This window comes from Mastigoproctus giganteus, chromosome 6 (genome assembly GCF_048544385.1).
Source record: "Mastigoproctus giganteus isolate SK-2022 chromosome 6, ASM4854438v1, whole genome shotgun sequence".
NCBI classification, from domain to species: Eukaryota; Metazoa; Arthropoda; class Arachnida; order Uropygi; family Thelyphonidae; genus Mastigoproctus; species Mastigoproctus giganteus.
Genome location: NC_143580.1, coordinates 127,095,080 through 127,110,869, shown reverse-complemented (window position 1 = coordinate 127,110,869; position 15,790 = coordinate 127,095,080). Strand labels below are relative to the sequence as shown.

The 15,790-nt window shown below is 37.5% G+C and overlaps 1 protein-coding gene across 2 annotated transcripts in view; it reads left to right on the top strand.

Moving 5' to 3' along the window:
- The window catches only part of Dhc64C (dynein heavy chain, cytoplasmic), a 1,460,071-nt gene that overhangs the window by 221,546 nt on the left and 1,222,735 nt on the right, over positions 1-15,790 (top strand). For both annotated transcript variants that reach the window (XM_090376486.1, XM_090376487.1), the window contains exon 16: positions 9,120-9,203. In XM_090376486.1, the coding sequence (XP_090232612.1) occupies positions 9,120-9,203 (84 nt within the window). The remainder of the gene's footprint in view (positions 1-9,119; positions 9,204-15,790) is intronic.

The window sequence follows — 15,790 nt, the reverse complement described above, 5'->3', positions numbered from 1 at the left end:
ATCTGTTCCTTTACCTTTAACTACTGTAATCTTTCAAATGATGACCGTGTGATCACTGGCCAATGTTTCTTGTATTTTAAGCCCTGTTATGTCATCTAACTTGTGTTTTTTTTTTTTTTTTTTTTTTTTTTTTTGGAGCATTAGCAACTAAGGCCATATTGCTCCGGGATATGCGGTGGTCATTCCCTGACCTTTCCACATACTTCGTATTTGGTGGTGATGGACTCGAACCCCGGTCTAATCAAGAAGCGTGTGCTATGCACTGCTGCTCCTTCCCACCTGGCTACGGAGGCGCAACTTGTAAGTAATGATGGAGTCAAGAATATTCTCACCCCTAGTATTATTTCTCACATGCTGGTACAAATAATAATCTAGTTTATTTAGAAAAATTTTTCCATAATTTGAGTTTTCCTCCCACTTCCAATCAATCTGGGGCAGATTGAAGTTATCCATAATAAGACATTCGTGCTTGCTTGCCTATTCCATTTGCATGTAAAGACTCATCATGTTCCTCACAATTCTGGTCTGTAGATTACTCACAATCTCATTGTACATTTGCTTTCAACTAACACACCACATAGATTCTATGCTGGTGGACATAATTTCAGATTCCATAAAAGCTTTTTTGTGCTCTGGCTGCTTTTGATAAAAAGAATGACACCAGTACCACCCCTTGTATCTTTCCTAAATACATTATATAAAGCATAGCGGAACTCTCATCACCCCCAATTTCTGGGTGTTCTGTTAGCCCTATTATTTTAGCATTTAATTGCCCTAACCAGGAGTTCAAATTCAGCCATTTTATTGACGGCACTCTCGACTTTACTGTAGACACAGTTAAAGCTAATACTAAATATTCTTTATTCCCCCCCCCCCCCCACACACTTCAAGTTATTTAGGTTTGTTTCCCTACCTTTCTTATCCCACTCAATTTGAATGACAAAACTATTGCTGGTTTTTAGTATATAGTTGTAACATTAGCTTCTGTCACATGAGTAAACCATAGAATATTGTTTTTATTTTGAATTGAATATCATGAGTAATAAAAATAAAAAGGTTAATTGTTCGACAGGCACTACACCACTTTAACCTATGTTGTATTCATTTCCTTATTTTTATTTTTTAATAAAACATTCTATTTATTTAATTTTTATTATTTTTTTTAAAACAGAGTAAAAATTATACGTAGGCATATTATATTTATTGTCAAAGGCATTAACGAATATAATAATAAATTATTATATAAAGTCTGATAGAGATCTGATGATATACCACTTATATCTAGGAAGGACCTTAAATGTATTAAGTGTATTGTGCGAGTTATCATTGAAACCTAAATTGAGATTCTTTGCAGTTGAAGGAAGTCTGCGCATTAGTACTGTATTTTTGAAAGTATATTTAAATGTGTGTTTGCCAAGGAGTTGCATGGAAGTTGATAATATGAAATAGTATACTGAAAGTGATGACTGCCCACCATTGTAAGTAGGGATCAAGGTATGGAGTCTGCACACAGGAATGTCATTCCTCTGTGTTACCAGGCATTACTAGGTGCTAGATGCCTCATCAACTGGTGCAATACCAGCACTTAACTTTTTGGTGGCTTCAGTCGGTGACACTAATTGTGGTTAAAGTTTAGAGCAAAGCTCTAGCAACTGCCTCGTTCCTTCTATCATGCAGTATGATTGATGTCTTTTGACATTATGTTGGGCATCATGGAGAGATCCAGTCTTCCTTACATTTCAAGGGTACAGCTCTAAAACAGTGTTTGCAGGTTGCTCACTAGATAGTCCACAAGACCGAACATGTTGGTAACTCTGGGAGACATTTGGATCAGCTAAAGTGTAATCTTGGTGCTTTTACTCTGCCAGGAAATGGTGGAAGGAATCAGAATGGTGTGCGTGCGTGCAGGAGCCATGTTATGTCAAGGATCTGGGTATATTCTTGCCATGTGTGTACCATATCCAAAAATTTCATTACTTTCATAAAACATGTCCTTCTCCACCTTTTCTTAATACTGAATACATCACGACTAGTCAAACTAATAGAAAAAAAAAACTTCTTGTAAAAAGGTCTAAGCCTCAAACATTTCCTCTTTCATTTCACAAATACAGGGTGTTTCAAAAATGGTCAATAATTTAAAGGTGAAAAGTACAAACTAAAATAAGCAAAACAGTCCCTGTGAACATTGGGCCGCAAATGAACAGTTTTCGAGACAATGCAAATTTTCTGTTAAGAACCGCCACTGACTATGGGAGCACTTCTTCTGGCGTTATAACCAGGGTTGGTCTTAGCCTACTCAACAATGTTCCACCAGTAAGCCCTCCCAGAAGTACAACTTTTTATTCTCATGGTCATTAAGTTCTCTTCTACGTCATCCATCCATCTTCTCCACGGCCTTCCTCTTTTCCTCCTACCGATAGGTTTCCGTTCCATTATCCTCTTAGTTGTTCTGCTGTTCACTGTGGTAACACTAGTTTAACAGGCGCCTCCGTAGCCAGGTGGGCAGGAGCAACAGTGCGTAGCACATGCTTCTTGATTAGACCGGGTTTCAAGTCCGTGACCACCAAATACGGAGGATGCAGAAAGGTCAGGGAATGACCACCGCATATCCTTGGAGCAATATGGCCTTAGTTGCTAATGCTCCTAAAAACCAAATAACAAACAAACAATCAACTCGAGCAAAATGTGCTGGTGTACCATCATGCATAAACCACATGTTCTGACATTGCTGAAGTGGAACATTATCATCATCAAGGATGCCTGGAAGAATATTCTGCAGGAACTGAAGGTACAGCTCTCCTGTTAGCCTATTTGGCAAAAATTGTGGTCTCCTAGTATTCCTGCCTAGACATTCAATGAGAAATGTTGCTGATGTAGTGTATTGCATTAGGATTTTTGTCAGATCAAACGTGACAGTTATGAAAATTAAAAATACCATCACGAGTAAACCCAGTTTCATCAGTGAACAAAATGTTTAAAAATTGGGGGTTCAGGACACTGTTGTTGCATCCATTGGCAGAAGTTTACTCTGGGAGGGTAGTTTGTATTGCTGAGATATGATAGGGGTACAGTAATTGGCGATGTAAAATTTGCCACCCACACTGCTATGACTCACTACATGTTTTTGCAGAGCAACCCTCCTTGTTGAAATTCCTGGATTTTGTTCTATTCTTTATAACACCCTTTCCTCAACATCAGGTGTTCTGCTTCTGGGCATACACGCTTGTACTCCATGTGCGAAGCGCACATGTTCTCTAAGTGGTTGATGTACCCTGATGAATGTGCACACGCCTGTTGGGCTACCTTCGGTGGGGAAATGCTTCTTGGTAAAAACGTGCAGCCTCGAGTGCACTGCTGTTGGCTTTTGCATACATGAAGTGCATGTCCACATACTCTTCGTTGCTGTAACCTCTTTCCATATTGACTATCCTTTGACAATTACTAGTATGCTTGCTACGTCCCAGAGCATTGAGAGAGGGGAAAGGGAGAGAATGAGCATAACCTAACCTAAACAAACAAGTCAGTGGTGGATCCCAACTAGAAATGTGCAATATCTCGAAAAAAATTCACTTAAGGACCCATGTTTACTAGGATTTTTTTGCATATTGTAGTCTACAGTTCACCTTAAAATCTCTACTTCTCTCTCTACAGTTCACCTTTAAATTATTGACCATCACTTTTGAAACACCCTGTATATGTGGTCTCATTTTCAATCTCAATGAATATTCATTTTTACTTACATTTACAGTTGATTATACCACTGAATATCTCATTTGTCTTAATTATGGTGTACGATTCATTTTGCTTCAAAGGTGTTACTTGTGCATAATGTCCACCCTGATATTATCCCCTGTCAGACACTTAGTAATTTGGAATCTCCCTTTTTCAGTCTTCTCTAGTTTAAAGTATCTCTACACCATTCTGCAAAATTCATCTGTTGCTTCTATTGTTCTCCCAATTCCACTAACCACTTGGAACTCTGACTTCCTTTCTTTGAAACTTTACTTTCTCCAATCCAACTTTCCTGATAGTGAGGTAATTTTCTTTGGTGATTTTAATGTTTACAACCAGCCCCAGATGGCTTCTATTTTCTTATCACATGGACCCAGCTGTTTGAGATGCTGAGATTTTTGCAATTATTAATGACCTCAGACAGATTTACCTACTAGAAATTCCTAATCACACAGCCAATGGTTTTAATATTTTTCTCATGAAGAACCCTTCCAAGTACATGTATATGTGGTCATTTTCAATCTCAATGAATATTCATTTTTACTTACATTTACAGTTGATTATACCACTGAATATCTCATTTGTCTTAATTATGGTGTACGATTCATTTTGCAGGAATGGTCCTTTAGCCACCTCAGACCACAACTTGGTGATAGTCTCCTCTTTGGCACCTCCGTAGCCAGGTGGGCAGTAGCAGCAGTGCGTAGCACACACTTCTTGATTAGACCGGAATTAGAGCCCGTGACCACCAAATATGGAGGATGTGGAAAGGTCAGGGAATGACCACCGCATAAGCCCGGAGCAATATGGCCTTAGTTGCTAATGCTCCTTAAAAAAAAAAAAAAAAACCAAATAACAACAGTCTCCTCTTCAATAGAGCATTTTTCTCAAGGCCATTCTCAGCTTTGTGTTGTGTGGCATTACAAGAATATCGAATGGGATGAGCTGCAAAATTTCTATTCTTTTCATTGGTTGGAGGACTGTTTTAAATCTTCTAATGTAATTGTTTGCTCAGATCGTGATGTTATTTTCCTTGGTGATTTTTATAGTTGCAACTACAGCCGGTTTCCATTTTCTAGTCGCACAAATCCAGCTGATCAAGATGCTGAAGCCTTTGCAATTATTAATGACCTCACAGATAGTTCATTTACCTAAAGAATATACAGATAATCCTAACCACACAGCCAATGCATGTCATCTCTTTCTCACAATCAGCTTTCTAAATAAAAAGTTGATTAGTCCTCTAGGCACCTCAGATCACAACTTGGTGATGGTCTCTTCTCCAGTGGAGCCTTTTTCTTGTGGACATTCTTATGTTGTTTGACATTACAAGAATGCAAAATGGGATGATCTGCAAGATTTATATTTGTTGGTTGGATTAAAATCTAATATCAAAATTTGCTCAGATTGTGTCAATGAAATTTTCCTCAGTTTTCCAATAAATGTGCTAAGGCTTTTCAAGATAAGAATGTTGCATATTGCAATTGGCTTGTATCCAAATATCCAGGTTCATTTACTACCAACACTAAAGCTCACAATAATTGTAAAGTAGTTATTAATCAATCCAAACTAGATTTCGAAGAGGCTAAGAGTAGAAAACTTGCTTCTTGTCCAAATGGTAGTTGAGCATTCTGGTCTCTTGCCAAAGCTATTGGCTGCAATTTTGCCCATCTCTGTCCAGATGTTCTTTTGCCACTTCAGCCAAAGATAAAGCTGACCTTCTAGCATCCTTCTTTTCTTTCAACTCGTGTATTGATGATCTTGGTATACCACCTCCTACAGTTCTCAGTACACTGTATTCAATGCTGCCTGTGATTTTCTGCCAGAAGTATGTCAAAGATTTTTGAACAATCTTGATGCTAAGAAAGCTCCAGGTTCTGATGTTATTTCTGCACTTGTTCTCAGAACCTTTGGTTCATTAGCTTCCTGCTGTTCTTTGTTGCCATTTTATACTTTCTTATTCATCAATTTTTTCCCTTTCCTTGGAAATTTGCTCATATCCAATCAGTTCTTAAAAAAGGGTGGCAAATCCCTCCCATCCGATTATTGTCCCATTGCAATTAGCTCTACTCTTCCTAAAGTAATGAGAAATCTGCTAAACTATTTGAAAACCTTCCATCTAATCAATGATCGCCAGTATGGATACCATCAATGTCGATCCACTGGTGCTATACTAGCTTATGTTACCTATCTATGGACAAATTCTTTGGAACTGTTTGATGAACAGCTGCTCTTGAAATTTCAAATGCTTTTGATTGTGTTTGGCATAAAAGTGTTCTAAATGAGCTTCCATCTTATGGTTTGCCAACTGCTTTTTGTAATTGTGTATCCAGTTTTCTCTCTAAGTACTCACTGTCAGTGATGGTAGACAGCTCTCTGTCTTCTCACTTCTCATCTAATGCAAATGTTCTGCAAGGTTCATTTCTTTCTCCCACTCTTTTCCTCTTGTATATTAATGGCCTTTCATTCACTGGAAATCCTATTCATAGTTTTACTGATGATAGCACATTGCATTCCACCTTCCAGTTTGAGAAACCTTGCCCTGTACAAACAACTCAAACATCTCAAATATCCACTACTTAAATGCTGATCTCCAGGTATTTTCCAGGTGGGGAAAATATAATATAGTTGATTTCAATCCTTCCAAAACTCAGTTGTGGCTTATATCATGCAAATATAATTCTTCTGCTCCTATGCTTATCTTTTATTACTGACTTCTAATGTCTCTTGATATAAATGCATCACAGATATTGCTTTTTCTACGTATGAAAACCAGGTTTTCTCTTTTGTTCTTTGTATTAGTTTTCGTTCCAACAGCTGTTCACTTTGTTCAAATTGCAAACTGCCCTAACATGAAATATTGTTCCCAAATCTGGGGCTGTGCCCCCAAAGTCTCTTCAGACTTCTAGATTGTATTCAAAAGAGGGCAGTTAGGTTAATTAATGACCCATCTTTTACAAAATATCTCCACTCTATCTCATAGAAGTTCTGTTTCTGCTGCATGCCTTTTCTATAGGCACTGTTTTTCTGAATTTGCTTTTGTAATACCCACTCTCTCTTCCAAACCAGTCTGAATATGTTCCACAACTAGTCAGCATCCTTTTATTGTCCAAGTTCAAACTTACAGAGCTAAGTTTTCTTCTTCCTGATTTATTCCTTCAACTTCTGTTTTCTGGAAGAACCTCCCTCTGTATGTATTTGAAAATTACAATCTACAGAAATCCAAGCCTAATATCAAGAAGTATCTTTTTTCTTCTAGGGTTCAACCCATGCACAGTAATAAGTATTATAGATTCTAACACCTCTCGTGCTTTTTTATATATATATATATATATGTGTGTGTGTGTGTGTGTGTGTGTGTGAACCCCAAACACAGGTGGTATTAGAACGTATAGTACTTAGTACTGTGCTTGGGTTGGAAGTTGAGAAGACGAAAGAAGATATTTGTTGACATTGGACTTGAACGGACTTGAACTTCTGTAGACTGCAATTTTCAGGAAATACGTATAAAGGAAGGTTGTTCGAGAAAATGGCAGTTGAATGAATAAATGAGGAAGATGAAAAGTTGGTTCTGTGGGTTTGAAGTTGGACAGTAAATGGATGTTGGCTGGTGGCGGCACATGTTCGGACTGTTTTGAAAGAGAGAGCGGGAATTATAGAAGCCAGTTCAGAAGAACAGTGCCCATGGAAATATCTGTAGAAGAGGCATGCAGCAGAAACAGTACGTCTATGAGAAAGCGAGTGGAGAGACTCTGTTAGAGATGAATCATTAATTAACCTAACTGCCTCTTCTGAATGGAATCAAGAAGCCTGAGAGAGGTTTTGGGGGCACCACGCCAGATGTGGGAACAATATTCCATGGCAGGGCGGATTTGCGATTTATACAGAGTGAGCAGCAGTCTGGAAGAAAAGTAACGCCGAGAGCAAAAGAGAAAACCAAGTTTTTTAGATGCAGAGGAAGCAATATTTGTGATGTGCTTGTGCCAAGAGAGATTTGAAGTCAGGGTAATCCCCAAAAGAGATATATCATTTTGTCTAGAAATCGGAGTGTCACTAAAGAAAAGCATAGGAGCAGAAGAATCCTTTTTGCAAGATATAAGACAAGACAAGACTGAGTTTTAGAAGGGTTGAAATCAACTAAGTTGTCTTTGCCCCACTGGAGAATTACCTGAAGATCAGCATTTAAGGAATTGGTAGCAAATTTTCGAAAAATTGAAGCTGATTGAGCAGGACAACTTTCTCAAAATGGAAAGTGGAATGCAATGTGCTATCATCGGCAAAACTACGGATAGGATTTCCAGTCAATGGAAGAAGGTCATTAATATACAAGAGGAAAAGAGTGGGGCAAAGAACTGAACCTTGGGGGACACCGGCATTAGTGGAGAAGTTAGAAGACAGAGAGCCATCTACCATCACCCTCAGTGAGCGATCAGAGAGAAAACTGGATAACCAATTACTAAAAACAGTTGGCAAACCATAAGATGGAAGCTTGTTTAGAAGACCTTTATGCCAAACACGGATGTCAAGGGCAACTACTTGTGTTTCATCGAACCTTTCCATTGAATTAGTCCATAAATGGGTAACATAAGCCAGAATATCACCAGTTGATCGACACTGACGGAATCCATACTGGCGATCGTTGATCAGACGGAAGGTTTCAAGGTAGTTTAAGAGTTGGCGGTTAATTGATTTCTCCATTACTTTAGAAAGAGTAGAAGTAATTGCAATGGGACGATAATTGGATGGGAGGGATTTGTCACCCTTTTTAGGAACTGGAAGAAAAATGGGATGCTGGCAGGTCAGCTTTATCCTTGGCTGAAGTGACAACAGCACCATTCAGGCATTCAATCCAATATATGTCACATCCATGTACTTGAGGCAATTACTGCTGGATATGTTAAAGAAAGTGATAAATTTCTTATACCCACAGTTTTTAAAACTGCCATTTTGGAAGTAGGTAACCAAATTATACTTCTATAGAATTAGAAGGATAATCCTGACTTATTCATAGACATTTCTACTGTTAAGGGTCACACAGTGCAAAAAACAGAGCAGGTGGAGATTCAGTGCCCTTTTCCTGTGAGGAAGTATGCTATAGCTGCATGTGACCATATGATATGCAAGTGCGCATTGAAAAATAATGTTCCACTAATTCCAGATTCCATTTCATCAATTGGCAGTGTATTATTTTCAATTTTCAAATTTATTTGTGCACAAGTTTGTAGTACTTGTTATCATTGTTGATGAAGCAGTAGATGTTTTTGGTATCAGTTCATTCAATGTGAGTATGTAGGACCAAACAGATTTCTGCAAGCTTGTTTGCTAATTATATAGAAACTTCTTGAGAATATGTACAGTAATTGATATATTTCTGTGTTCTTTTATAGGGTATTGCTCTTGTCTGGGAATCATATAAATTGGATCCTTATGTTCAACGTCTTGCAGAAAATGTGTTTAATTTCCAGGAAAAGGTTTGATATGACTGTTTTAATTATTTTGTGTAAATTATAGAAATGATCCTTAAAATTCTAAGTATTTGCTAAGTAGCTTCTAAGTATTTGCTAGTTTGCCAATAAACAACCCTGCACCACAAAGCATTTTAACATAAAAGTAATATAAGATCTGAATAAAATTGCAAACTAATAATACTTCTTTTAATGAGATTAATTGTTTCCAGTAAACGATGCAGCATATCATTTTGTGTTATGGTCTTAGAGACAAACTTTGTCATGATTTTTCTTAGAAGTAACCTTTCCATAATGCCATCTGCTGCACATTACTCATTCGCTTCAGCTCTTGATTGGTCTCCCTCTAAGAGTGAAGAATATTCTGCATATCGTCAATATCAATCTCATTGAATCACAGTTTATGTAATCAGTGAAGTTAATACTAAGAGTGCCATCTAGGCACTGTTAATGTGTATCACTGGCGTGTTTGATTCAAAACTAGCAATACTGTAAGCAGGGCTGACTTTAATTGCATAGGTTTTAATATTTCATAATAAAAATTATTAGCAGTCTGCTCACATATCATTTGATTTACTACTAAATTTAGCAAATATATTTGTATTATGGAAGAATATTAATTAATATTAGCTGAAGAAGGAATCAACATGGTTAATAAATAAAGCCTGTAACAGTTATTGGTGAATTAGGTTAGATCTTTTGCATTATTGACCATCACTACCTCTACTCATGTTATGTTGAATTTGATATTGGTATGAAGCAGCTATAGTATATACTTGTTAATTTAATATTGGACTATTCAAAATGCAATTATTTCGAAGTTATTGCTGTGACCAGTGATAGTTTTATATGCATTTTTATACAGATTATTCTGAATACATTGAGTCTGAAGGTAACTTGTGAATAATTTGTATAATTCGTAAAGACTGTTGAAACCCTACAGCTAAATGTTATTTTAACAAAATTTAGTATCATTCTTCTATATTAAATAGCACCTTAAATTTTATATTTCTATTCACTTTCTGAAGAACTGTATGTGAAATCACAGTGAATCAAAATAACTGTGAATTGTATTATGGGTGCACATGTAATCCAATTTGTGTACATACAGTGTGGAGGAGGAAAAATCACTGGTTGCTAATGATGCAAAATGCACGATTTCTCAACATAGGTACTGTGTATCTTTGCCTGGATGTATGTGCTCAATTTGCAGAATATGATAATAATGTACTTCAGGGGAAAAAAATAATCTTCTTATTTGAGGATAAAAAAAAAATAATTAACAAGCCTTAAGAAATTCACAGTGAGGCATGTGAAATCTTTTTAGATTTCTCACATGTAATTACAAAGATTGCTGGGTTTTATTTTTGCTGCCACAGTAATCATTAATCTTGATGTATATAAGCTGTACATAAAAATAAGTGCTGTGTTGTTTATCATGTATAATTGTACATGAGAGAGAGAGAGAGAGAGAGAGAGAGAGAGAGAGTGTGTGTGTGTGTGTGTGTGTGAGTATCCTTATTTTGGAATATTATTTGCTGTTTAAATCTTGTAATCTGTGCAGAAAAGAGTGCCAAATCTATTCCCCCCCCTCCCTTTGCTCATTTCATAAACTTCAACCAAAGCTCTCAACGCTGATAACAGTTATATAGTGGTAGTGTACGGGCTTGTGTGAACCATTGACTGGTTTGATATTACTTTAGAGCAGCTGAGTGAAAGCCTAGTGGGTAGGTAGATTTCAATATGTTTTAAGTTACCTTTATGTTATCTCTGTGTATGTTTGATTACAGCCATAAAATTTACCTTGGTTGTGTAAAATTAAATTTATTTTTGTGTGCATAAATTAAGTTGATGTTTACAAAAGAAATTAACCATGAAACTGTTTCAGGAGTTTCATGGTTTCACTTTCATTTTCAATACTGCTTTGCAAATTAAAACAAATGATTAAAACTTCCATTTTTGAATAGAAATGCTCTCAAATCCTGAAAGTGTGTGTGTGTGTGTGTGTAGTTGTGTAATATTTTCATTTCACACAGCATCCATGCTTAATCTTTTTGGTACATAGCAATTTATTTACATGCACCATGAGAGGAGAAAAAAGCAGATTTAATTCTACAACCAAGATAAAATTTTAAAACTTCAGTTAAACATTTTTCAGCTGCATTTAGTAAGCACTGGATATTTTTCTCTCTATCATCCTTAACTGTTCTATAGCAACAACACAATAAAAGAAAGATGTCACGTTTTTTTTGCTTAGGTTTACAAATATTAAACAGCCGCTAATATTCAGAAATATGGTCTCTCTCTCTCTCTCTCTCTCTCGAAGATATGTAGGTAATTAAAAAAAAAACCACTTATGTATAGTCTGTATGCATTAAACTATATAATTCCAGCAGAAACAAAACTTATTAGTAACCTGATTATCATGTACAAGAAATTTATTCAGTTTCTTCATTGCACATTTAGTCAACATGAGATCATTTAGTCTCGAGTTGGCTAAGTTAACCCATTGGCCATATTATCTTCATGAATATCTATTTTAAATGAGAATTATGGAAATCCATAGTATTAATGAGAGAGAGACTACAGTTTCTCTTGATTGCTATCGAGGCAGAGTTAGGTGGGTCAGAAAACTGCTAGCTTGGGGAGGGGAGGGGGGAATGGGAATTTCCAGGAGTGTTGGGAGTCATAGTGGAATACATGGGCTGTGTTAGAGTAACTAAGAGTAGAAACAGGTGCATGTATACTTGCATGTACACCAATGCTAGGAGTATAGTTAATAAATTCGAAGAGCTTGAAGTGCTAGTCAAGACATCAAAGGCAGATGTTGTTGGGATATCAGAGACATGGTGTCACATGCAGAACTGGAATTTGGGGAGTACAATGTGTACAGACAGGTTGGACAGGAGGGGGAGGAGGGGTTATGCTGTTAGTTAAGAAACATAAAATATAAGGAGGTGCATCCAATTGATATTGGTGGACAATGCAATGCTGAGTCTGTTTGGTGTGACATAAGCACTGGGAAATGAAAAATGAGAATAGGTGTGTGTTATAGGCCTAATGAATATGATGAGTATAAATGAGAAATTGTGCAGAGAAATAGTGGGCCAGTAAATTAGTGTCTTATAATGGGGGATTTTAATTTCCCGGATATTCGACTGGAATTTGTGGGTTGATCACTCACACACTAGCAAGGCTTTTGTGGATTTATTGGATGATTGTTTTCTACAGCAGCATGTTTGGGAGGCAACTAGAGGGAGTAATACTCTTGATCTGATTATCAGTAGTGATTCTTCATGCATCAAGAATCTGCAGATAAAGGAACCACTAGGTGGCAGTGATCACAGTGTGCTGAAGTGGGATTTACTCAGAGGTAACTACCATCAAGGGTAAAGGGAAGGGTTTTTGCTTTCGTAAAGGCGACTATGGTAGTCTGAGACAGTATTTAAATTCTATACGGGGGAACAAACTGATGATGTTACCAACAGCAAATTCAAAATGGGAAGCATTCAAAGAATTAATCTTGGAAGCTACTAGGCTTTACATATCAACTAAGAAATATTGTTCAGGTTTCAGGCCTAAATGTATGTCAGATGAACTAATGAGACATACGGCAGAGAAGAAAAATGCATGGGATACATACAAATTAACACGTGATACAGAAGCCTATGATAGATACAACTTGATCTGTAACCAAGTTACAAACGATGTTACGCAGGCGAAGGCAGATTATGAGAAATCTTTGGCAAGGGATGCAAAGAAAAACAGAGTTCTTTACTTATGTAAACTCTAGAAGGAAGGGGATGAATCAGATTGGTCCACTTGATATCGATTGGTCCACTTGATATCGATGATCCTGCTCAGGAGCTAACAAATTGAATGAACATTTTGCATCGACATTCACACATGAGGAGTTATTCAGGGAGGGGAATGCCAGAGGTGTATTCAACTCTGGCAGTAATCTAGATAATCTTGTAATAACTGAGAGTAAAGTGGAGGAGAAATTGTAAAAGATAAACACAACAAAGGCACCTGGGGTGGATGGAATCTATCCAGTTATATTAAAGGAGATGGCAAAAGAAGTAAGCAAACCCTTAGCCATAATTATGAGACCTTCCCTGGACTCAGAGGAGGTACCCATGGATTGGAAGTGTGCAAATGTGACCCCAATCCACAGAGGAGGTCAAAGGGGGACATAGGTAATTACAGACCTGTTAGTTTAACTTCAGTTCCAGGGAAATTAATGGAGGCACTGGTTAAAGAAGCATTGCAGGATCATCTAGACAAGACTTCAGTTTAGCTCAGTAAGAAGGATGGTGTGCTGGATGGTTTTCAGTTTATGCTTGTTGTGATGAATGTTATGAAGGGAAAGAAGATTGATTTGTACAGAACTTTAGCATTAGCATTAGTAGAGGCATTTGATGCAAGAAAGCAAGCTTATGCAGCATGAGCTGCATAAGGACTTCCTAATTCATTTCACAAATATACGTGGTGTCAATTCTAATCTCAACAACGTCCATTTCCACTTGCAGTCTGCCAAACCCCATGTACTTTTTCTGACAGAATCTCAGTTATTGGTTGATACAGCTACTGCTCATCTCAGATGCCCAAATTATTCGCTGTATGATTCCTTTCGCCTCAAAGGTGGTACTTGTGCATATGTCCATTCTGATATTCCATGTCAAAGACTTGGCAATTTGGAATCTCCTCTCTTTGATCTTCTCTGGCTTAAAATCTCTACCTCATTGTGTCAAATTCATCTGTTGTCTCTACCGTTCTCCCAACTCCACTAATCACTTGGAGCTCTTTGACTTCCTCTCTTTGCAACTTGACTTTCTCCAGTCCAACTTTCCTAACAGTGGGGTAATTTTCCTTGGTGATTTCAATGTTCACAACTCCAGCTGGCTTCTGTTTTCTAGTCACACCAACCCAGCAGGTCGAGATGCTGAGGCTTTTGCAATTACTAATGACCTAGCTCAGATTGTTCATTTACCTACAAGAATACTGGACAATCCTAATCATACAGCCAATACACTTGATCTTTTTATCACAAACAACCCTTCTAAGTACATGGTCGAAGTGAGAGGTCCTTTAGGCACTTCAGATCACAACTTGGTGATTGTCTCTTCTCCAGTGGAACCTTTATCTCATGGCTATTCCCAACCTTGTGTTGTTTCGCATTACAAGAAAGCAAAATTGGATGACCTGTGAGATTTCTTTTCTTCTTTTCCTTGGTCGGATTACTGTTTCAAAACTTCTGATGTCAATTTTTGCTCAGATCGTGTCAGTGAAATTATTCTTGCAGGAATGGAATCCTTTATCCCACACTCCACTTTAAAATCTCGTCCTTTACCTAAACCTTGGTTTTCCAATGAATGTGATAAGGCTGTTCAAGAGAAGAATGTTGCATATCGTAATTGGCTTGTTTCTAATTCTTCAGTTTCATTTTCTGCCCACACCAAAGCTCGCAACAATTGTAAAGCAGTTATTAATCAGTCCAAACTAAAGTTTGAACAGGCTAAGAGTAGAAAACTTGCTTCTTGCCCTAATGGTAGCCGAAAATTCTGGTCTCTTGCCAAAGCTGTTGGCCACAACTTTTGCCCATCTCTGCTCCCACCTCTGTTCACACCAGGTGGTTCTGTTGTCATTTCAGCCAAGGATAAAGCTGACCTGCTAGCATCCCATTTTTCTTCCAGCTCATGTATTAATGATCTTTGTAAAACACCTCCCACCATTCCCAACACGTTCCATTCAATGTCTCCTGTGGTCTTCCGTCAAAAGGATATCAGAAGGATTTTGATAAATCTTGATGCTAAGAAAGCTCCAGGTCCTGATGGTATTACTTCACTTGTCCTCAAAACCTGTGCTCCTGAACTTACTCCTATTCTTTGCCACCTTTTTTCACTTTCTTATTCCAAAGGTTTTTCCTTCTGCTTGGAAATTTGCCCAGTTCCTAAAAAGGGTGACAAATCCCTCCCATCCAATTATCGTCCCATTGCAATTACTTCTACTCTTTCTAAAGTAATGGAGAAATCAATTAACTACCAACTCTTAAACTACCTAGAAACCTTCCGTCTGATCAACGATCGCCAATATGGATTCCATCAGTGTCGATCCACACATTTATGGACTAATTCAATGGAAAGGTTCAGTGAAACACAAGTAGTTGCTCTTGACATATCAAAGGCTTTTGATCGTGTTTGGCATAAAGGTCTTCTAAACAAGCTTCCATCTTATGGTTTGCCAACTGTTTTTAGTAATTGGTTATCCAGTTTTCTCTCTGATCGCTCACTGAGGGTGATGGTAGATGGCTCTCTATCTTCTAACTTCTCCACTAATGCCGGTGTTCCCCAAGGTTCAGTGCTTTCCTCCACTCTTTTCCTCTTGTATATTAATGACCTTCTTCCATTGACTGGAAATCCTATCCATAGTTTTGCCGATGATAGCACATTGCATTCCACTTTCCATTTTGAGAAACCTTGCCCTGCTCAATCAGCTTCATCCTTTCAAAAATCTTCTACCAATTCATTAAATGCCGATATTCAGGAAATTCTCCAGTGGGGCAAAGAGAACTTATTTGATTTCAATCCTTC